General features: G+C 39.8%; 2 protein-coding genes across 3 annotated transcripts in view; both read right to left on the bottom strand.

Moving 5' to 3' along the window:
* The window catches only part of TRMT11 (tRNA methyltransferase 11 homolog), a 496326-nt gene that overhangs the window by 225 nt on the left and 471194 nt on the right, over positions 1–24907 (bottom strand). The window lies entirely within an intron of this gene.
* Positions 493–11886, bottom strand: RNF146 (ring finger protein 146). 2 transcript variants are annotated; one of them, XM_083348751.1, is made up of 3 exons: positions 11787–11886; positions 6142–6263; positions 493–1963 (listed from the first exon to the last, which is right to left on the bottom strand). In XM_083348751.1, the coding sequence occupies exon 3, from the start codon at positions 1960–1962 to the stop codon at positions 916–918; it is 1047 nt and encodes a 348-aa protein (XP_083204877.1). In that variant the 5' UTR covers position 1963; positions 6142–6263; positions 11787–11886; the 3' UTR covers positions 493–915. The 2 variants fall into 2 exon arrangements, with proteins under 2 accessions (XP_083204877.1, XP_083204878.1); XM_083348752.1 differs by having other exon boundaries at positions 11795–11867.

Raw genomic sequence — 24907 nt, 5'->3', positions numbered from 1 at the left:
TAGCATCCTATTATAAAGAAACTAGGAGAAGCAAATGTTATAGTGCCTTTTCTATCATCTTCAAATATTGTAAGCATCTTTCCATAGGAGCTTAATGTGCAAGCATCTTTATTTTTCTGCTCAATATTTATTCTAGGCATCTTGTTCTGCAGTGCATTTTGCTCTTTTGTTAACCAAACAAGGCAGTGCATATACCTCTTTCAAGACATGTCTTTAGTGTGACATGGGTTCAATTAAGATTGTTGATAAAATGTAGTTTATTAAATTATAAATCTTGTAACAAAAACAAGACACAGGATAGACGCAAACAAGCTACAGGGACCAGACAGAGAGCCAATGAAGACACCGTGACTTCTTTACAAGTAAAACTGCAACAGAAATTATTTTACATTTCATTCAGGATGATTCATCTCTCAGCTTTAGTAAAACATCTGAATTTCAGGAGTCACAACTATTTAATGTTAAAATTAAGCATCTTGCACATTTCCAAACTCTTGATCATTTCCAGTTTTTAATATTCCTTCCATACATCAATCCATGCAGATAGTTACTTAAGATACTTAATGCAACAAATAATAACAGTTCCAAGTTGTACAGTGAATATACATTTGTCAAAAAAGGAGGATGGGTTTTAATATGGAGAGGGGCATATACTACAAAATAAAAGCAGACATTTTACAAAACTTGAGTGTTGCTAAACAGCTTCCAAACCATTAACACATGCCCAGATTTCCAAACGTTCAGCGTTCCAGACAAATTAAGAGACAGCTTTTCATGTTAGATGACCAGGTTTCCTTTCTTCCCCTTCTTCTCATATGGAAACATTTTAAAATAAGACTGCTAGGCTGGAGCGCAAGGACAATACAGACAAAATGTACAGGTATAAGACTGAATTTGAAAACCATGGCTCTAGATTTAGACTTCTGTTATCGTGCACTGTCCGTCAGGCCTTCTCGATCTCACCGTGGCATTTCCCACCCCACTGCCTGCCACTGGTCTATCCAAGGCTGGCTGGTTTCCATTCAGATGTCTCTGCTGAGCGGAGGGCACAGGCAGCTGAAACTGGGCAGACAAATCCTCACTATCACTGCTAGCATCCGATTCTGTTTCCTCTACGGAGGTGTCAACAGCTTGCATCCTACCAGAAGATAGCGATTCATGGTCTTCCTCTCCCTCACCCCTATGGCTCCTTTCAACCAAACTGTCTCCATTTATTTGCAAGTTGGCAAAAGAGTTCTCTAGAGTACTTGCCTCGGGTGATGGTGTTGCAGGACTCGTCAGCTGACCATCTAGTGTAGGAAGGGGTCTAACAGTTGCTAGAGGCTGCCCAGCAGCAGCAGCACCTAGCGGTGGTATACTGTCTGCACCATCTGCAGAGCTCTCTCTTGCTAGATTGATGGCCGTAGAGTCACAGTCCAACCTAAGCCCAGCCACTCCCTTCTTGGGAATATCTATTATGTCCCGTTTTATCTTCCTGCGACGTCCATGCTCATTTCTCCTATACTGAACCATGTTCTCAAGATCTGCCACATACAAGAAACCAGCAATTAACATTTCAGTGCTCTTTTTACCTTTAGAGAATGCATCTTCCAACTCCCTACTGGTACGCTCATCGTATTGCCACCAGCCATTTCTGCCTTCATAATACCAAGCATATTCCCCATTGCCTCTACTGGCTGCTTTGAGTTCCTCGGGCGATAGCAAAGTTGGCTTATCAAGAAAGTCCTCCGGAATCTCCTGCCGACAGAGCGCACACCGCTTTCCCAACCAGGAGGCTCCTTTGACACACAGGTAGCAGAAGACGTGTTTGCAGGGCAGACTCACAGGATGGACACACGTTTGCAGGCAGATAGCACATTCGGGAACCATAAGAGATGGTGTTGCACTCGAACATGATTCGTTGGCCTTTTTGTTTGTTGGAAGCATATTGATGGAGTGATCAAGTTCACCACAACCAGCCATCCTACAGAGAATCAAAAATATATTAATTTGACAAGATATAACGTCATTTGTCTACCCTGTTTTAGAATACTGGAATAATTTAAAATGACTGAAAATGAAGGAGAACTTTCTAGACTGTGATTGTATCCACTGGCAAGGAGAAAGTTGTTAGCAAATAGTTCTCGAATAACAACCGGTCATTCAAAGAGGGCACAAAGTGAGGGGTGGTTATGTTCCAGCTTCCAGTGTCCACCATCACACAATCCCAAGGTGGGCAACTGGTTTGCACTTACAACAGTTGCAGAGTTAGGCAGTAACAACTGTAATTTGTGACCCTCCTTGCTGGCTTCCCATAAGTAAAGTCAATAGGGAAGGTGGCAAGGGAAGGTGGCAAGCTGCCACGATTCCCCATCTACTCACACCCACTCTCCCACCAGGCAGCAGCTACCGCTGTGCTTACACCATGCCCGCCCCCAGGTGCCCCCTCTCCCACTAGGCAGCTTTGGTCGTTGGAAGCCAGAAGATAGTGGCAAGGAGATGCTCACTTAGCAACAGCGATGGGGGCCACAGAGATTGTCGCTGCTCTACAATGTAGTTAGTCACATATCAAAGCGCTTTACAACCGCATTGCTTAGCAAAGGAAATTCCAGCCCCAACTGCTATCGTAATTTGAAGACTGCCTGTATATTGTGGGCAGTGATACAAAAGATGGGTGTGTGGGGCCATATAAACTTGTTTAGATAAATAAGAAAATGAAAAAAAATTACTTAACGCTGGCTTATGCCTTTCTTCTTGGTTAACAATTTTAACTGAGAACATTTAATTGTTATTACCCAGTTCCTTTCATCGTTTCCCTATTTGCTTCCTTGTATGTTCACCAATTACTCAAAATCAAAACCAGCCATAGTAACACTTGGGTTTGTCTCTTTCTGTGACAGCAAAAATTGCTCAGCTACAAGATGCAGAGTTCCTTGTGAGAGAATGTCATTCATTTACACAGGGGATAATTTTAGTATGAGGGGGAGAAATAAAGAGTTCACCATGGAATGTTGAAAGCAAATTGCTAAAAAGAAATAAAACTCTTCAGTTTCTGTTTTCAATGATAGGTGAATTCAGGGGGGAAAAAAGCAGGCAGAAGAAAAACATTTAATCTTCTGCTGTAAGTAGAAGCTCACCTAAATGCAAAAAGCAAGAGCTTTTAAAGCAGGAATCAACAATCTTTCAGGGGCTGCAACACGGCTACCTAACCTTTCAGCGGGAGACAAAAGGGCAGGGACAAAGATTTGCAAAAGGATGGCACGGACATCTTTTTACTTGCTTTGTCAGGATAGGGAGGAGATGAGGGTGGCAATAAGAGCAGGAGACCTCTAAGAAGCAGACAGCTTTCAAATGCCATCTCTGAAAACTCTCCGGAAAAGAAAATAAGCAAACAAACTCTAGAAAACCGTGTCACCCATTTTTTTGGCAACTCTGGAACAATTTGGGATTCTTTTCACATTTTTAAGACAATGAGTTTTCTTCCCAGAAACTCCCTAATCCCACTCCTAATCTTCCTCTGAAAGACATTGTGGAATTATTTAATACCACCAACAAAGCTGATATTAAATTAGATTTGGCACAACAGCGAGACCAAGATGTTTTCTCTAGCAACAAGGAGCTAAAGAGCTAAAAATACTCTTAATCACGACAAGTAAGAGTATCACTAATATTTCTTCATTTTAGATTTACAAGTTGAACAAATTCTATTTAGAATCTCAGAATGTTCTCTAATAATACAGTAATGGTGAGAACTTTTACTTGAACATTACTAAATGTATATGCTGGTGTAAAAATAGTTAATAGGTAAATTCTTTTAGATGATATGATTATCTATCCATTTTTACTTGAGTTATGAACTAGTTGGTCCTATTTTTCTTTATTCTAGTTAAGACTGGTATTTTAGGACTTCTCAGGACCTTTCAGCATGTATTACTTAAGTGGCAGCAATGCATATTTTTAAACAGTTTCGGTATTTGTATGGCTAATAATAGGCCTAGTCAGCTCTTGGGAGTTACACTATGGGTTGAAAAGGATTTCATCACCCTCCCATTATTTTTAGCAGATAAATGTAACCCGAAGGTGAAGTCAACAACTCAACATTCAGATGAAGTAGAAATTTTATGTTTTAAATGTATGCTTTAGATAAAGGATAGACTAGATAAATGTTGTTAGTGGACAGTTCAGACAGGTAGTACTGAATTGAATTGAATAATTTATTTGGCCAAGTGTGATTAGACACAATTTGTCTCTGATGCAGTAGAACAGAACAATTTTAATAAGTTAATCATACCAATAAGAGAGGGGAGTAAAGACTAAGGATAAATAATAAAGGCAGTCCTCGATTTACAAGAGTTCATTTAGTTCAAGTGACTTGACCGTTTTTGCACACTTACAACTGTTGTAGCATTCTCGTGATCAAATGGTCAAAATTCAGATGCTTCACAATTGGTTCATATTTGATAGTTGCAATGTCCTGGGGTCACACGATCACCTTTTTCAACTTTCTGACAAGCAGTCAATGGTGAAGCCAGATTCATTTAACAGCCGTGTAACTAACTTAACAGCTCAGGGCTTTTTTTCTCATAGAACGCTCAGAACGGAGTTCCAGCACCTTTTTTGGATGGAACCTTGTAGAGTAGGCAAGGTGGGTTGAATGACATGTGTGAGTTCCGGCACCTTTTTCTTTTACAAAAAAAGCACTGTCAAAGCTATATAGAAAAACACTACAATTCCATTTGTAATTTACATTAGAGGACAATCTATGGTGATGGAACTTCAATAACACATTTAAAAGTAAGTACAGGTGTAACTAGGACAAATACTAGAACTATTTAGTCTCCAAATACTAATCCAGTGAACAATTCTACTTCATTAAAATGAAGTGTTTTACACAAAAAGTCCTTTTACACTGGCAGGCTCAATTTTTTTCTGGAAAAAGTAGTGAGCTTGAGGTTCTAATATATATGGATGTCCAACAGCCAGATCAGGTCAGGTCTGTTTCTTGCTTCTAGTTCAAGGACTGTTTAGCATCTTGTTCCAAGACTGATTAAAACATATGTAAATGTAGGCAAACAATGATGCTTTGCCTATGACACAGGTCTGCAACCCGCAGCTCCAGAGCCGCATGCGGCTCTTTCAGCCGTCTCCTGCGGCTCCCAGTCCTCTGCCATGTGCAGTCCAAAAAAAAAAGTGGGACTAAAAAAGTTCAACCAATCAATTCAAATATGCAGGGTAGGTGCATATCTCGCCTTGGCTCCACTCTTCAGTCAAACCCTGTTCTGCGCATGCGCGCATGTATGCACATGTGCACACATTTTTTGCGGCTCCCAGTTTTTCCTTTTATGAGGGAACCAGTTCCGAGTGGCTCTTTCATTGTTTCAGGTTGCTGACCCCTGGCCTATGAAAACCTGATTCTCAGAAAAATTCTAATTTTGGCTAGTGTGTTCCTGTGCTGAGCAATATAGCTTTAATGATAGGAGTAATATAATTAAATAATTAAATATAATTAAATATAATTAAATATAATTAAATAATTAAATATAATTAGCCACTAGCTCACAGTGTCATAAAAAAGTCACAGATGAATCAAGTCACAACACTTTTGGGGTGAAAAAAAAACTGAACAAAATCAATCACTGCCCTGGCAGATAATAGATGCAGTGCAAACCTGAGTTCAAACAGGGCTGTCTCTCTCTCTCTCTCTCTCTTTGTGTGTATGTATAGTGTAGTGTATCATAAATATTAGAGCTGTGCAAATCAATTAAAATTGTTAAAACATCTTGTGTGTTTTTCCATCATGTCATCCTTTGAGACATATTCTTCAATTTCCCTTTCTTGCTTACATGGGTTTTTTTGGTGCTTGCCATCCTGTACTAATCAGGCCAATAATAGTTTTTCATGATCAACCAAGATAGGATAGGTGTTGCTATGTGCTTTGACATACTCTTCAATTCACATACAAAACAGTTTTCATTCATTCACAAAACTGAACTAACCATGACTATATTCTATCCCCATGTTCCCTTGCATCTTGTGTGTGGAGGATTTTTTAAAATTGCAATGTTGAAGTAAGAAAATATTTAAAGATTGATTTTTTAAAACGGCTCAGAACAGGAAAAATGTTTGAATTAAAATGTTAGTACAACATATTGACATTCTTACCTTTTCTTACTATTATTGCTAGTCTTGGAACATGTTGTAAAATTAATAGTTCATCTTTTAATCAAAGCAGAATGTTCTGTTTTCCAATTACAAGTTTATTCTTGCATGCCGCCACAGTTCAACTGAAAAAGAATAGCAAAATAAAGTATTATTAAAACCAAAGTAACCAATTATTTATAAATATATTTATATTTCATCTTCTATACATGTATTCGCAGTGGTTTATATTTTATGGGTTATAACAAAAATGTTGGCAAGAGAAAAATTGAATAAGGAAAAATAAAAAGTATCAGCAATTTCAATATTGTTTCATTATAATTAGGTTGCATGTTCACTGCACTTGACAGTTCTTGGCAGAAGCTCCATTCTTTAACATTTTTTACTAGATACATCAATGCCTGCATGTTTGTGAACAGAAATGTACAACATTCATGCCTTTTTAGTTTGATCATTACTAACTTTCATCTGCTTTACCTTCAGCTTATTCTTTTGGAAAACACTGTAACCTATGCTAATGATTGAAATGTTTGCTGTTATGTTTTTTTTGTAGTTTCTATTTTTAATAATGCTACATGTCTAAACAGCTAACTAAAAACAGTATATTTTATTTGCTATGAGAAATACACTGAAAGATAATTTTTTATTAAATTTTTCAATTGCCTACACAGATTTGTTTAGTGAATTTTTATTGCATAAATTAGGCTTATCTCATATGTATGAAGCTAAATAAAGTTAGGAAACTGATGGGTCTTACAGAAAGGTTAATTGTAATATATATAATTAAAAACAGCCATGGACACTGCTTTCCATACTAAAGTTTCTTGTGTGGTACATGGAACTATTTAACGAGCATATATGTGTATGTGTTTTAAATAACTACTAACAAGCAAAACAAATGTTATATATCTTTTCTCTAGGTATTTCTGTTCTCAAAAAAAAATGCTTAACTCAAATAATCCAGTACCACTTTTATACAATGAAAGAGAACTACTGTTAATATTTTTCAATGCAGCACTTTATGTTCTTTATGTATCTTATAATTTACATTACACTCTTTTTTATTCAATTCTATATTATTTTCAGCACAGACAGGAGGTACAGTATTTCAAACACTTTACTATTTAGCACTTTCTCAATGATGCTTTGTCCAGTTCAATAAAACCTCTCAGTTGCTGTTTTGTTTTTCTGTCTCACACTGCTCTCTTTGTAGAATCTCTATGCTGGAGATTCAGATCAGAATTTTTTATAAAATTTCAAAATGAAAGCAAATCACAGTTGTGAAGTTGAACAAATCAATTATGACATGTTTAGCCAATTCCTAATTTTTCATCCTTTTGTAAGTTGCTGTATTATGAAATATTCAAGTAATAATTTCCAACCTAAGGTTAACAGTTTGTCAGGAAAGAAGGGTATTGAAATAATTCATTTATTTATTAATAAGATTTATAAGGTCACCCAACTCAAACAGCGTGATCCTAAGTGGCATACAGCATAAAAAGCAAATATCTCCCCAACTCAAATCGCATTAACATTAAAATCTGCAATATGTAAAGTCATATAAGGTTGACTAAGCAACAGAACAGAACAATCAAAAGGGGACTCTCAGTAAACTGACCACTAATTCCACGTGGAAGAACCAAATCTTAATAGCTTTTCTAAACACAAGCAAAACTGTATCAGAGATCGTTCTGGAGAACAAGGGCAACTCCTAGGTTCCATAAAATCAAAGAAATCTTATGTAGTGCTTGATCTGCCTATGTCTGTGGCTCACCAAACACTTGGCAAATCTGCCTGCTCAATATCTGAAAAAGTCACCAAGCACCCTCTGCAAACCAGATGGAATCATGAAGCACTTGAGACAGACCATTTAAATCAGTCCTGCCCCACATAAATCATGGGAGACAAACTAATTTGAATCAGGATGTGAGATGACCACAACAAAAGGTAAGGACATTTTCTTCATATCCAAATCATTTTAACATCTCTCAGGATAATATGAGATCTAATGTATGATCACTTACATGTTTGGGGGCATGTAAGCCCACAATTGTGATACATGTCATATACCCCTAAGCTTAACCAGATCCAATCAGCAAGATCCTCATCTTCTTCCTACGGCCCATTTTCATGCAGGAGCACTCACTCTAATACCTCAGGAGAAGCATCCTTCATCCCAGAAAAAGATCCCTAATTATCAATGCCATCACTCTACCCTGCCACAATATGGAGAGTGAAGGGCCCAAAATTTGGTGGTATACATTTCTAAGAGAAAGTGGTTCCTCCCTCACCCAACCAGATTTTGATAATACATTCCAGTTTTGCCAGTTCATCCAACTTTATAGACACATCTGGCATTCATCATCACCTTGAGGCCACTTGCCCCAGCAGTCCAATAACCTGGCCCCCAGGATGGGCCTACACTACAGGATTAGAAGAAGAGATTGCCACTAAATTGGATTACTTTCCTCCTGGAACAGCTCCCCCTCCTCCCTCACACTACTATATAGATATTTTAATGTTGTTAATGTACTAACGAATTGTTCTAGTAACCAACTCTAACTCAGTATTATCCTATCTATATTTTTAAAGAGATAAGAGAATATAAGCCCAACAGCTAAGTTACAAACTTGGAAATATTAAATTAAAGGGGAAATTTAGTAGTTCTTATAAGTTCATAGTTCTGTAAGGATACGGCCATCAAAGACTGGAACTAATTTGCACATTTTAATCCAGCAATAATGTGGAACTCTATTAGCATATCTGTACTGCATAAACTAGGAAAAGGGAATACTAAAAAGAATGAACTATATTTCTACACCTAAAATCTGCAGTAGGCCTGCAGATGCTTTCTATTTTTATTGATGGAGCTGATAATAATCTGCATTTTTCTGGCAAGCACTCAAGTGCCTAACAATATTTAGCTTTATATAACCATTTATAAAAAGATAAAGAGTAACAGTAATACAAGTGCTAAAACTGTTCCAACCTAGAGTCCTTCTGAAAAGAGATGCAGCTTTACAGACCTCCTAAACCAGGGGTAGGCAACCTCGGCTCTTTTATGACTCATGGACTTCAACTCCCAGAATTCCTGAGCCAGCTGGCTCAGGAATTCTGGGAGTTGAAGTCCATGAGTCATAAAAGAGCCGAGGTTGCCTACCCCTGTCCTAAACAGAAGATGAGGGCCAAAGAAAACTCCCAAAGGACAACATTTCATAGCTGAGGAACAACAAAGATGAAGGTCATTTCCTTCCTTTCAGACAGACCAACCTCTCAGAGGCTTCTTCAATCATATAGGTCAAATCTATGATTATGTATCCAGGCACTGCCATTTTTTTTATCTTCAGCCAGTACTTACAGGCTATAATAAATCATTTTAATAGCTTCCAGACTACAGGATAACCTTCTCCCTGTTTAGTATTTAATTAGATACTTAAGCACTTATTTTCATTACAGTACCAATGGGAGCATGGTTGGGTTTGCAAACTGATATAAGCCAGTTTGTCTTATATCTATATTACTGAATAAACCACAATGGCTATGTACACCATACCTAAACCTAAAACTCTATTTACAAACTACAGAGGCTGGGTTCAAATCTCAAACTAAATCCAGATCAGATTATGTTTAGGTCAAGTATGTACAACCTGTGGCCTACATGTGGCCCTGTACAGTTAGTAATGTGCCCCAAGATCGTAAACTTTTAATATTATGTGATTATTATAATTATGTTATATGCCAAAACAATTTCTCTTCACTCAATGCAGCCCGGGCAAGCCAAAAGGTTGGACAACCATGGTTTAGGCAGGGTGTGTACTCTGTCTACATGTTGACTGTAACCATGCATATTTAAAAAATCATGGCAGTTTTCCCCAGCCTTCATAGCTACTTAACTACAGTCTCAACAAGTTCAACTTTGGTGCACGCTCAATGGGAAATCTGGGAGTTAATTTGACACATATATGGAAGATACCACGTCATGTGATAGTGGATAGCCTAACTATTTTCTTCAGTGAATGTACAATATATGTAAATATAAAATCAAATATGCTGTTGCATGGAGGGGAGGCAAGGGGGGGGGAGAAATTCTTAAATATATTTCAAGTCATCCCGCCCTACGATGCTCTCACTTAACTTCTAGAGTCTAGACACTTAGGAGAAAATGCATTTATAGTATGCTGTTAAGTATTTTGTTACTTTTACCTAACATTTATTGCTTAAGTTTCAAACAGCTTTTCAATTGTAGCTCAACTTGTGCCATACAAATATTAACAGATGCCCCTCAGTTTCTCTCAACCCGGGATGTTTCCAAATAAGTACATACATAATATTCACAAGATGCCATTATTTCATATTGTAAATGATTTTCTGGCATTAAGATTAAAATGTAACTGTAGCAAAGCCATAAAACCACGTTACCAAAGGATCATGCTATCCTCAATGTTAAAAGTGGAATATCAAAATGTTCTCGTTAATGCAGTTCTTTGTTCTATCCTATTTCACTAAGGTGGTGCCAGGCATAACAGGAAAATCATGATTTCCCCACCACCACCACCGCACACACAAACACACTATTCAGGTGAACATCCTCTCATCTCTTTTTAATGTATCAACAATAAGAAAAGCTCGGGAGATAACGCTTCTCCAATGAAAGTACACACCGTCCATCATCCAACAAAGTTGCCAATCTTGCTTTTCAATATATTTTATATTGATTTTATATGTATATATGTGTATATATATATATATATATATATATATATATATATATATATATGTATGTATGTATATATATATATATATGTATATATGTGTGTGTGTATATATATATATATATGTATATGTGTGTGTGTATATATATGTATATGTGTGTGTGTGTATATATATGTATATATGTGTGTGTGTATATATATGTGTATATATATATATATATATATATATATATATATATATATATATATATATATATATATATATATATATATATATATATAATGTGTGTGTGTGTGTGTATCTCCAGCTGTCAACAAAAGCTGTTTGCCCACCAAATCCGACTCTCTTTCCCCCTCCCACTCCAATACGGAGAGAAGAGAATTGCAAATTCGACCCTGCAAAGTCAAAAATTAAGACGGGCGCAGAGCTACAGGGGAAAAAACAACAACAACCACCGCTGTCCAGAGAAGAGCTCCGGAGCCGGAGAAAAAGAGCCCGCCCTTCCGTCCAGGTTCGCTTGACGGGAGGGAGGGCGGACGGGCGAGATGCAGCAGCGCAGAGCAGGCTGGACCCCACAACCAGCGACCCCCATAAACCGGGAGGGGCGGGCAAGGGGGCAGCCTGCGCGGGCCTCGTCCTCGCTCAGGGCGCGGAGCGGCGGCGGCGGCGGCGACGACGACGCGGGCCTTTGTTCGAGTCTGCCGCTGCCCGGAAGGACCAGGGAAGGGGGCCGAAGGCAGAAGCGAGAAGCGGCTTTCCTCGAAGGAGGCCTCGGCTGCCCCGCAGCGGCAGTCGCCTTCGCCGGAGTCCACTCCTACCGGGGCCGAGCGAGGAAGACCCGTCCCCCGGGTGGAAATTTTCGCCCTCCGCTAATCTGTCCCCGCACTCACCTGCCCGGCCGCCCCCCCCCCCCCCGCCAGGACTCCGGCCACTACCTCCGAACCTGCTGCTGCTGCTGCTGCTGCTGCCGTTCGATGATTAGACTGCGCCGCCGCCGCCGCGCGCGCCCTGCCCCCACCCCCCGTTTGCGTGAGGACGCGAGCAAACGTTTGAACTCGGCTTTGACGTCAGGACGCAAAGGAGGAGGGAGGGAGGGGGGAAGGCGTGGAGGCGGAGCCGGCTCGGTTGCGACGCTTGGAACGGGGAAAGCGGGCGGGTTTTTCTTGGCGCGAGCTCTCTTCTCCCTCCCTGCGGGAAAGCTAGCTGCCGCACGTGCTTGCGGGAAGTCTGGCTGCGACGCGACAGGTGGGAGGTGGGGGGTGGGGGTGGCGGGGTGGGAAAGAAAGGAAGCGAAAGCCTTCTTTCTGAAATGCAGCCTAGGAGATGTCACAACTTGGAATGTCGACCAACGTCTCTGCAGGCCTCGTTAAGAAGGGGTCCCTTTGAGTTGGATAGGACCAGCCTCCCAGGAAGGATGCCTAAATTGCAAGTTTAGTTTGTGACGCGTTGAAAGCAGACGAACAAAAGCTCTCTTATAACGTAGTGCCTGCCGGCCTTGTTTTCCCAGATCTTGTTCTTATTTGCCCGGAATATTAAGTTTTGCCATATGGATGTCAAGTTGCGTATAGTCATTTCTGTATTTAGACCAGGGGTCTTCAAACTTGGCCCTTTTATGACTTGTGGACTTCAACTCCCAGAATTCCTCAGCCAGCAAAGCTGGCTGAGGAATTCTGGGAGTTGAAGTCCACAAGTCATAAAAGGGCCAAGTTTGAAGACCCCTGATTTAGACCTTGGCGAAAGCAGGGGCATATTTTAGGGCTGCCTGAGCTCCCAAATTATATCACAAGTCCTAAGAACAACATTTGACTTGATGTTTGTGAGTTCGTGTTAGCAAGGTACCTTGAACGTGTAAAACAAGGTCAACTCTGCAATGCAATGTATTCAGGGACGGTTTCTCAGGTGATGAACGCTGACAGAATAAATGCAGAAGAAGGTCGCCGAGGAATAAAAGGCTCTCAAAAGAAACACACGAAATTAGTATGTCATCCTTGATGAGTAGCATAGCAGTAGGGTTGGTTATATTACAACCTGAAGTTTCACAGGGTGGGAATAAAGAAGATGTAAACGAACAACTGCCACTTAGATCTGAGGGTAAAAAAATGTAAGCCAGGTTACCTGATAGGGAGGCCACCAGATCTGAACCAGAGAGGGTCTAAGGTTGGGACTTGGCCTCAAATGTTAAATGTAGGAACTGCAGCTGTAGGCAACAGTTCCTTTCTGGTCAAACCCTAATGCTTTCTTGCTGTAGACTTGCTGTGTTAAGTTGCTGAAAAGCTTCATCAAAGTTTAAGTCTTTCTTTAGGGAACCTGACAATCCCCTAGAACAGAGCTGGGGAGCCTTGGCTCTTTTATGACTTGTGGACTTCAAGAATTCCTGAGTCAGCCATAACTGGTTCAGGAATTCTGGGAGTTGTAGTCCACAAGTCATAAAAGAGCCAAGGTTCCCCACCCCTGCCCTAGAAGAAAGGACACCTGAGGACATAGAAAACCTCCAAATGGCCCCAACTACTCTCTAAAACAGGGGTGTCAAACTGCCGGCCCATGGGCCGGATGCATCAAAGTGAAACTGCGCCTACCCCATTGCCGGCAATGGGAAAAAAGTCACGATACATCGCGACACGTCACATGACGTTGCGAGTTTGATAACCCTGCTCTAAAAGAATGCAAATGACCAGCTGTCTGCAAGGAATATAGATCCTTCCATTCCCCACCATTTGGTCAGAGCTGAAGAAGCTTCTTGGATGAGAAGCGAAACATCTTCAAAGAAAAACAAGAAAGTTCAGTTGCCTCCTGAAAAAGCAGCTTTTGGACAACTAGGATCTGGATGACTGAAAATCTCCATAGATGCCCTAGAAGAAAGTGTGGGTTTATTAACCCCTGAATCTGCTAAGAAGTAAGGGGGCTTTCTGTTGGAGAAGAGTTCTGATTAGTTGAATTTCTCATTTGAATTTGCAATTTTATTCATAGATTCCTGTATTAGAAGATGTCAAGAGAAAAACTGGGCATTTTAATGAAATGCTGTAAGATTTTAAATAAACTACTCCCTGCTTTTCCAAATTGATCTCCCTCCCTCTCTCATCATATTTCCCCTTGGTGGCTCACAATTACTTTAGCTGCCATAGTTACAGATATAATTTGGTAGCATAGCTTTTGAGTCACGTCGATAATTGTTGACGTGCCAAGGAGAGGCAACTTAAATGGTTATCTATCATACCAACTCTTCAGGAAAAATAGAGCTGCATTGTTAAGAGAATGAATATTTAAAATGTGTAATGGGATAAGGTGCATATATTATTTAAAATTAGCTCTCTTCTGTGGCCTAAAGATAATGTCTTAAGTAATCTTCATTAGTAAATGCAAAGTAGAAAAGCTGTACATTTTCAGAACCTGGTTGCATTACCAATAAAGAAGATTTGTAGCTTAGGGTTGAAATGTGCTCTCTACACCAAGCACTGATAATGTTACCTAGTTTGGGTAATGAAATGTCTGCAAGGAAATAACCAAACTCAGAGAGCACCAAGGACTGCATTAAATAGTGTTTTAATTATGAAAATACAGCATCTACCAAAATGTCACAAACATTTACTTGACTTATCTACTATACAATAAATAGTAGCATTGACACAAATGATTATTCCAACATTACTAGGAAGGACCTTCTCTGCCACTGCAACAAATCCAAGAAGGAAGGTTCTGAAATTGCTTTTTATAGTCTTTTCAAAGACTATAGGTTCCTGTTGTCTTTGTGACCAAAGCTGTATCTTAATTAGGCTGCTGCCATGTCCGTTATCAGTCTGACATTTTTGCAAATATTATGATTTTATCACTCTGGTAGAAATTGTAACTGAATGCGAAATTAAAATTGTTTTTGTTGCTACAGGCACTCTCCACTCCTATATGGTTTAGTTGTTTACCGATCATATTTTTGTTTTGTTTTGCTCTCAGTATCAGAATCACAGAATTAAATACCACTGTAGCGAATTTTTAAATTAAATAAATAATACTATGTCAATGTGAGCTTAATATTCATACAACTCTTTTCTCATAATAAATTTGGCAACTGACTATGATTTTGTCTCATCTACATTAGTGTCTTTGTTTACAAAGACATGTGCAAAAATATCCATTAACATTTGTTTTAAGTATCTTTTTTGCAATTCAGATGACAGTACTCTTGTCTTTTACACATCTTTATTTGACTTGTAATTCAAGTTATATTTGCAGTCAGATGTTTCCAGGCAAAATATTAATAACAAATAGTAATAAAAAAGAAAAATGTTGATGGTATATGTCTAAATTTAGACTTCAGCTTACTACCAGTAATTTGCTGATGAATCACTGATTTGTATTATAGACTTAGTAGTGGTACAGATTTTTTTGTTGTTGGTTGATTTGTTCCTAAGGTACATGAGATATCAAAAACTAGAACAATTCTGGTTTGTAGATATAGTGCCTTGCTGAGGAAGCTTGCCCTTTTATGTTAAACTTCACATATTCTTCAAAATTTATGTGAATATAATTATAGTTAAAAGAACACAGACAGAATTTGTAAAAAATATCTTCAGTGAAAAGCAGCATGAAGATCAGAAGAGATTGCACATAATGGCAGCCTGTGGTTCTTGGCCATTCTGTCTGTACTGTGGAATCATAGCACAGACAAAATGCTTCAACCTCAAAGTGCTATTTCACATATTCCAGGTTTGAAACAAAACATGTTCAGAGAGTTTTCTTATACAATTGGGTCAACAAACAGTTTTGTTTCATCTCTGAACAAAACCCATCTATTGCAAGCAGCATCATTCCAACTGTTCCAAGTGCTATGATTTGTAGGTTGTTGCATTATTTTCCCCCCCCCCCCGCCCCCCAAACCTATCCAGCCTAGTCTGTACATCAGCAGTAGTAGATTGCTGCTGTTAGTTATAGAATTCTGGGGCAAACCTCAGTTACTTAAATGCATGGCTGAGGGCTAAAAGACCTATTGTGGGTTATGCTTTGCTGCCGAAGAAAGAGGACCAGGACTTCTGAAATTGATTGCCCAGTGCCCACTTGCTACTCTTAAATATGTAAGCTGGAAAGACCATTACCAATACTCTGCTGAAGTTCTTTGAGAGTGGTTTGTTAAACACCACTGTATGAAATCTCTGTGCTTTCATCCTGTTCCCTATTGAGTTTCAGATGCATTTAAACATGAATATAATTGTGGTTTTTGGTTGATTTGTTGAATGTTAGCTGTAGCTGATGAGCCTTCAGAATGCATTTAATCACTGATATTGTAGGCAGACCCTGACTGGATAGTACTTTGTTGTGTAATAAGTATAACAATTCAGGGAGTTATCCATGCAGTAATACATTGGCACACCTTTTGGGGGGGAAAGTAGCTTCTTTGTTTTACACCAGGGGTGTCAAACTCAATTTCATTGAGGGCCGCATCAGCATTGCAGTTGCCCTCAGGGGGGTGGGTGGGGGTGGCCTGGGTGGGCGTGGCCTACTGGGTGGGCATGGCTAAAATGCATATGGCCTACTGGGTGGGCATGGCCAGCTCTACATCGTTCACATCAAGGGTGCCTATGGGGGCCTGGGCAGGAGTGGGACAGATCTGAGGGTCTCTGGCAGGAGGAGGGTCTCTGGGCCAGGGCCAAGGCAGTGGGGGCCGTTCCCTCACTGTTTCCAGGATGGCTTTGCAGGCCACATGAAACCACTTCACGGGCCAGATCTGGCCCCCGGGCCTTGTGTTTGATGTGTCTGTTTTACACAATGTTAGGTACAGCAAAGAGCATAGCAATTGCTAGATTGCACCCCCCCCCAAAAAAAAAAAGATATGGCAGATATGTGACTTCAGTTTAATACGAAGGAAGATTAGAGTCCATATTCACTGCTGTCAGCTCACAGGAAAGTTGATTGTTTAAAAACATAAAAACTGTTGGAAACAATGAGAGTTTGACTAAGACTTAAAAGCTGCTTCCCATATTCAGGCCAGAAAGTGGTCATTGAAAAGACAGATTTTTATAATTAGTAAAGAGAAAAATGTTAATTTGATTACTTGAGATTTATAGTTTATTTTAAGAATTGAAAAGAAAAATCCAGAAGGTTTTCTGGCAAGAAATTCTAATTTTTAATGTCAGCATTCCATCATCATCATCCATCATCATCAATCATTATCATCATGTTTCATTTCTTCGGCCATTTCCCCATAAATTGGGTACAAAGTAATAATCTGCATACATTTTTTCCCTATGTATTCTTCTGATGAAAGATAACAAAGCAAGGGAATTGTTTGGATTTCCTGTTGCCTTTTATGATGTGTACGTGTAAAGAGAGAAACAGAGTGCCACAGAGAACCAATTTTGTGTAGTAGTTAAGGTGCTGATCTAGAAACCAGGAGACTGAGTTCTTTTTCCACCTTAGGGACATTAACCAAAAATAAATGTGTGATTTTTGGCCAGTTATTTTTTTCTGAACTCAGCATGAAGGAGTAATATACATGTTTATACATGTTTGTGAATTACTTATACAGTGATAAAGATGGGATTGTAAAAAAATCGATTTTAATAAAAATCTAATCTGGCATTGCTGTTGAAAATCAGCTGAAGATTATGATTATGAAGATCAATATGAAAGGTTTTCTGTAACAAAGGCTTTGTGTTGAGTTTTGGTCGACTTACCTGCCTCCTTTATACTGAAAAACTGACACCTTAGTTTAAACATATTTTCCTACGAAAGAAGAAATATGTCTTTTATACTATATGAATTTATGGATAAACTGAGAATTGTAGGTGCCAAAATACACTTAAAACAATACTTATTTAAAAAGTATGCATGTTTCCTGTATGTATTATCAGACATCTGAGGATAACCAGACCCTCAGATTTTTAATCCAAATACGACAAGAATGTGCCGACATCTCCACAGAGGATGCATTTTTCATCGTATTTCAGTTAAAAATTCAAGGATTGACATCCATGGATAGATTTAGATGAAAGTATGCATGGTAAAATAGTAAATTAGCAAAAACATTTTTATTCTGCCATATGTAGAGTTGTTCTTTTGTGTTGGTACAGTAGCAGGTGCATTGCAAAATGTGAGTGGGGCCTTAAGTTTTCCAGATTGTATAAACTCTAAATCTGAAGATATAATTCAGCCTGCTTTGGACCCGGCTGTTTTAAACAACTACCGTCCAGTCTCCAACCTTCGCTTTCTGGCGAAGGTTGTTGAGAGTGTGGTGGCGCATCAGCTCCCTCTGTTCCTGGAGGAAACTGATTATCTGGACCCGTACCAATCGGGCTTCAGGCCCGGACACAGCACGGAGACGGCATTGGTCGCGCTGGTGAATGATCTCTGGAGGGCTAGGGACAGGGGTTGCTCCTCTGTCCTGGTCCTATTAGATCTCTCAGCGGCGTTCGATACCATCGACCATGGTATCTTACTGCGGCGTCTCAGGGGGCTGGGAGTGGGAGGCACTGTTTTACGGTGGTTCTCCTCCTACCTCCAGGGCCGCTCGCAGTCGGTGTTGACAGGAGGGCAGAGATCCGCCCCGAGGTCTCTCATTTGTGGAGTCCCTCAGGGGTCGGTTCTCTCGCCTCTCCTGTTCAACATCTATATGAAGCCGCTGGGCGAGATCATTCGTGGTTTTGGGGTGGGGTATCATCAGTACGCTGATGATACCCAACTTTTTCTTTCCACCCCGAACCAACCCAGTGATGCCCTCTCCGTGATGTCCCGGTGCCTGGAGGCGGTTCAGGTCTGGATGGGGAGAAACAGGCTTCGTCTCAATCCCGCCAAGACTGAGTGGCTGTGCATATCGGCATCTCGGGTTAACCAAGTTATTCCATCCTTAATGATGGGGGGTGAGGTGTTACCCCCCGTCGATAGGGCTCGCAACTTGGGCGTCCTCCTGGATTCACGGCTCAATTTTGAAGACCATATAGGAGCCGTGACCAGGGGGGCTTTTGCCCAGGTTCGCCTGGTGCGCCAGTTGCGTCCCTATCTGGACCGAGACGCCCTACGCACAGTTACTCATGCGCTTGTGACCTCCCGTTTGGACTACTGTAACGCTCTCTACATGGGGCTGCCCTTGAAGACCACTCGGAGGCTTCAACTGGTGCAGAATGCGGCCGCGCGAGTTGTAATGGGGGTTTCCCGATACTCCCATGTAACACCTCTACTCCGCGAGCTGCATTGGCTTCCGGTTGCCCTCCGGGTGAAATTCAAGGTGCTGGTTATCACCTATAAAGCCCTACATGGCCTGGGTCCGGGATATCTGAGGGAACACCTGCTGCCGGCATCAAATGCCCTTCGCCCAGTGCGCTCCCACAGGGAGGGTCTGCTCAGGGTCCCGCCGGTAAGAGACTGCCGGCGGGTGACACCCAGGGATAGGGCCTTCTCGGTGGGAGCGCCTGCCCTCTGGAACCAGCTGCCGGTGGAGCTGAGAACTGCCCCCGACCTTCGATCATTCCGCCGGGGCCTGAAGACCTGGCTCTTCGAGCTCTCGGGCCCAGACTGAGGAGGAATTTTTAATTTGGGGTTCTTTTTAATTGACTACAGGGTTAATTTAATATTTTTTAATTTGGTTCTTAATTTTTGTATTTTGGATTTTTTAATTTCCTGTAAACCGCCCTGAGTCCTCAGGGAATAGGGCGGTATATAAATATAACTAAATAAATAAATAAATAAATAAATTCTCATGTAATTCTCATAAAATTCTCATGTTCCTCAAATCTGCTCCTTCTTTAATTCCTTCCTTTTAAAAAACAAACATTTTTGTTTTTCAACACCGTATTCACCATCTTTACCATTTTACGGAAAAACGGAAGCAAACAGAACACCAATTTTTACAAGCACGTTTTATTACAGTGCTGCAAAGCATTAAAGCATTCATAAGGGGTCCTTGCTTACAGTCACTCATGCCTTGTCTCCCATTTGGATTACCGCAATGTGTTCTACACAGGGCTGCTCTTGAAGATAATTTGGTTCAGAAATTAGTGGCACATACTGTAGTTTTGGGTGTTCCATGGTTCACGAGTTATGTCACTACTGTGTGAACTGCACTGGTTCCCAGTTGCTTTCCAGGAGCAATTCAAGGTGCCAGTTACCACCTTTAAAGCCCTACATGCCACATGGCCAGGTTATTTGTGGGACCATCTCTCCATCTCATCCATCCTGCTAGGTTAAATAAGGTGGGTGAACTTCTTTAAATGTTGCCACCTCTTGCGATCTTGGAGGTACTAAGCTCTAGCCCAGACATGTCAAACACAAGGCCCGGGGGCCAGATCCGGCCCGCGAAGTGGTTTCATGTGGCCCGCGAAGCCATCCTGGAAACAGTGAGGGAACGGCCCCCACTGCCTTGGCCCTGGCCCAGAGACTCTCCTTCTGCCGGAGACCCTCAGATCTGTCCCACTCCTGCCCAGGCCCCCATAGGCACCCTTGATGTGAACGATGTAGAGCTGGCCACGCCCACCCAGTAGGCCATACGCACTCTAGCCATGCCCACCCCGGCCATACCTATCCGGCCCCCTGAGGGCAACCGCAATGCTGATGCGGCCCTCAATGAAATTGAGTTTGACACCCCTGGTCTAGCCACTCCAGCTCTTCCTGTTGTATCCCTACTCTTTTAGGCTTCTGGAAGTTCATGAAAACCTGGCTCTTCCCCCAGGCCTTGGGCATAGACAAGGGTTGAGCTGGCAGGCTCTCTGGTCTTTTACATTGACTTTGCAATTGCTCTTTTCATTGGTTCCGTTACTATCTCCTGTCTTATGCTAATGGTTTTGATTGGATTTGATTTTTTCTGATTTATATGTCCACATCTTCCTCTGTGGTACTACCAGCTTTATGTTCCTGTTCTTTGCTATTTCTTTTCCCTGCAGACCTCCCTTTGTCCTTGACCTCTGGACTTTTAGTTTGTTTGCTTATCTGTGGCTCCACCTTCCATCTCATGTCTATATCACTATTTTATATATCACTGCAGATCGGTGGGTTGGCTTGAGAGTTCCAGTACCCACGGAAATCTGAAATTTATGGCTGCTGCATGAATTTTCAAAATGGTTTCATAAAGATTTTGTTACTAAATCGCTAATGGGCTAACTTCCATGAACATGTCTAATTATTTTTTTTTTAAAAAAAATGCAGATATAAAAAGCAGAGGGCATTTTAAAAATAAAACAAACCTTATTAAGTTTGCACTCTGTAGGAAAAAAATATAAAACATGGTATTTCTAAAAAAAATAAAAAGAGTTGGATGAAATCTTTTGGTTACCAAACTAAATCTTGAAATCCTAATTAGAAATGGCAGTCTCAGTCTCTAGAGTCCCATGTAACATTTCAGATGTCTAGTGGCATAAAAGCCTGAGAGTTTTGCGCAAAGGGAATCAAAGGCAGGTTAGCAAAGTCAGCAAGAAGCAAGGCATCCAAGACTTTCTTTTCAAGAATTGCCAACAGTGACTATTATGAAAAAGGATCCAGGGCTACTTGGTCCATTCATTTCCTTGACATTCCACTGGCTCTTTCTTTTTTAAAAGTAATAGTGTGACATGTAACCATGACAGTGGTGTTTTTCCAGTTATATTGGTTATAATTAAAATGAGAAACATCTGTGGCTCTTTCTGAGGTTGTTTTCAAGCCCTCTGTCTCTTTGTAACATTGATTCGGTGGGACTAATTAGGATGCACTCATGCATATGCAGTACGTTGCACAATAAGACATGAAACCTTAATTAGTTTTTCCCTCTCTGCACTCACTGTATCAATATATCATGAAGAATTCATCTCGGGCATTGATAGAAATGGATTGCTGTCCTTTAGCCTGTCCTTAATAGGCCGTAATTGTTTTCTCCTTATATCCTTAACTGATCTGTATTCGGCGATAGTGATGAAATATGATGATTTTGGCACTAAAGTATTGTTTCTAGGGCATAATGACAAAGTAGAATTCTGTCCTTGTATTTGGCATGCTGTTTGCCATAAAGCTTGGGACACAGAATGCTGTCTTTGGAAGCCAGTCACGTTTAAGGTTTCAATTTTCAATTGGCTTTGTATTCCTTTGGCTTTGCAGCTGATCTAAGTTGACAAAATTAATAACATATAACCTTTTGAGGTCTCATATATGCCCTAAAATTGCAGAATCTATAATAGCTAGTTTCTTTGGCAACTAATAATGAAGATCTGCTGTTGTATGAGGCACAACTGGTCTGATGACGTGAGACTTTGCCTCTCCTGTGTATGGAGCCAATAGGTAAAAATATGTGGGAAGCTGAACATTTCCTGCATTAAGCCTTTTTAATGGCGGTTCATACATATAATATGGCAAAATTAACACAATTAACATTTGAATCAGCTTATTTTTAATCACATCATCTTGGTTGTAATTGGCTAGGAGATGTCTTCCTTTAATATTTTTCATTTCTCCTTTATCTCTTCTTTTCTACTGTTGTTGGAATTACAAACGATATGGCATCAGAAGAATTTTTAATCAGTAGATTAGGGCACACAAGTTAGGCATTATTTAATGGAGGCTTACATAGCATAAGTCTTCATATATCAAAGCATAAGTCCCTTTGCAGAATATAACAAGCAAAAAGAAAAAAAATCTGTTGCCATAACATAATTTCAACAACAGTGGAATGATGGAGATAAAGAGCCTTAATATCTGTTCCTATATATTTTAAGTACCAGCTCCAATTCCACAGCATTGCATGAATAGATAGAAACAAAAGTACTTATCAAAATAATTTATTATTCCTTATGTCTGCAGTGTCACACACACTGATTCACATATTAATTTGGAGACTTATAAACTTCTTCTATCAATCATAATTCCCAAATTATAGGATAATCAATTCTGAAAAACAAAACACCACAACAAATTTGCTGTCATTTTTCACATGCTTTAGGGGTCTCAACACATTACTGAACTGCAACATCCAGCTTCCCTAGGAAGTATGGTGAATGACAACAATTATAAAATATTCCTTGGAAAATTAAATTCCTCATAGTGTTTTGTTTTTCAGATTTGATTGTCCTACTATATTAAGAATTTGAAGAATATGTCGATGCAGATAATTATTTCTATTTCTAATTACCCATACAATAATGTAGAAGTGGAGCTGGCACTTTAAATATATAGGAAGAGATATTAATGCTCTTTTTAAAATCTTTACAGACTTTTAGCTTGGATTAGGGAAACTGTAGGCTTTGTGGATTTTCTAGCACTCCCTCCTCTCCCCAGTCTGTACAACAAACCAAGGTAGTGCCATCACAATTTGGTAGCTAAATAGTGGCACAGCTTTGACAGTTTTAGCACACCTATACAGGTTTTTAAAAATCCCATTAAAAATGGAGGAAATGGACTAAAAACACTGGTATTCCCCTCTTCCCAGTAATAGCATTGCTATTCTGCCTGTGTGGCCTTGAGTGGGGGGGATAATTACAAAAGGACTGTTACATACACATATTCCTTATTATTGTTTAAATCAGTAGCTTTCAAGTTTGTACATGCCTGTACTCTAGGGAATTAGCATAGTTGCCATAAGTGAGATAGAAGAAACAATTGTTAGTTACTAGAAAGTGCCCAGTCCTATGAAAAAGCAACATTGAGATGATTAAAATTAAGATTTTAATACATATTTATAATAATATTACTTTTATGCCCATTTTCCAATTACAAACATTGCAGCTGGGATTTCTCTGAGATGTATAGACTCTTTGGTAACACTAACCTTATGATGACCTGTCTATGGAGATTCTCAGTCATGGTTGTCTCAAAGATGCTTTTTCAAAAGGCAACTGGACTATGTTTTTTTTTTTCCTTGAGGAGGACGTTTCACCTCTCAGGAAACGTCCTCACCTCTGACAGAACTGAAGAAGCTTCTTTGATGAGAGGCGAAATGTCTTCCTCAAGAAAAAAAACCATAGTCTAGTTGCCTTTTGAAAAAGCACCTTTGAGACATTTACGATACCATGATATATATTTTTTGTACCCAAGGCATACATTAGTCAGCAGTGTTCTGTCTCCTGTGATACCTTGCTATTAATTAATAAATGCAGCCAGGGGCAATGGCACTGTGATTGTTGACATCACTTGTAAGAAATCTTTTTGCACTTCCTTTTAGAAATTGTTAATCATAATCATCATTAGTTCATGCCAAGGCAACTATCTTGTCTCTTATATGAGAAGCATAAATCACATACGGAAAAGGAAGAATGGACAAGATTTTCTGAGTCAGGTGGCTAAATGTTGGGATCCAGTCAAGCTATAAAATCTCATTCACATTTACCATTTCAGGGGAAGGATAAAAAAAAGCCAAGTCCTAATCATCATAGCAAACTCATTCAGTTTCAAGACTAAGTTAATTTAGCTAGGAGATTCCTTGTATTTAATAATATGGAAGCCAAATATCGGGTAATTTCCAAAGCCACTTGACCTTCATACTAAAAATGAAGTAGGATGAAAAAGGAACGTGGATATCCAAATCAACTGTATCAACTGACTATTATTATAGTCAGCAATATAGTTTTTGAAATAAGATACTGTAACTTGAAGTGAAATCTCTAAAGTAGGTGCTAGTTGTGTTATACAGTTGAAAACATGATTAGATTAAAAAGGAGCTGTTGACATTTCATTAAACAACACTGCAAAATCTGACCAAGATCAAGAGAAATCCTGGTCAGCTTTTAGTTGTCAGAATACAATTGATTTGCTGTATTCAATTTCCTAGCTGCTGTCCTATTGGGTTGTGAGGAAAAATAAATAAATGGCCTTTCACAAAATAAAATAGTATTAAAATTAATCAATTGAAATTAATTTTCCTAATTTGTGATATTCTGAGAATTGTTCTGTCCATAGCTTGTTTAGGGTTCTTTCTCATGGTTGAACTGAAGTGTAACCCATCCGTATTTGTACTGGCATATGATCTGCTGTCCTTAGTAGCAATTCCTATTTTGATACAGGCATGATGCCAACAAATGAAACTGTCCTTACTGTACAGGAATAAGGCCCAGATACACAGTAGGGTCTGAGGGAGAAACTCGGGACTGGCCTACCTTGATACTCTTGGATATAAGAGGGA

This window comes from Vipera ursinii, assembly GCF_947247035.1.
Source record: "Vipera ursinii genome assembly, chromosome: 1".
Classification (NCBI taxonomy): Eukaryota; Metazoa; Chordata; class Lepidosauria; order Squamata; family Viperidae; genus Vipera; species Vipera ursinii.
This window is presented reverse-complemented; position numbering and strand designations above follow the sequence as displayed.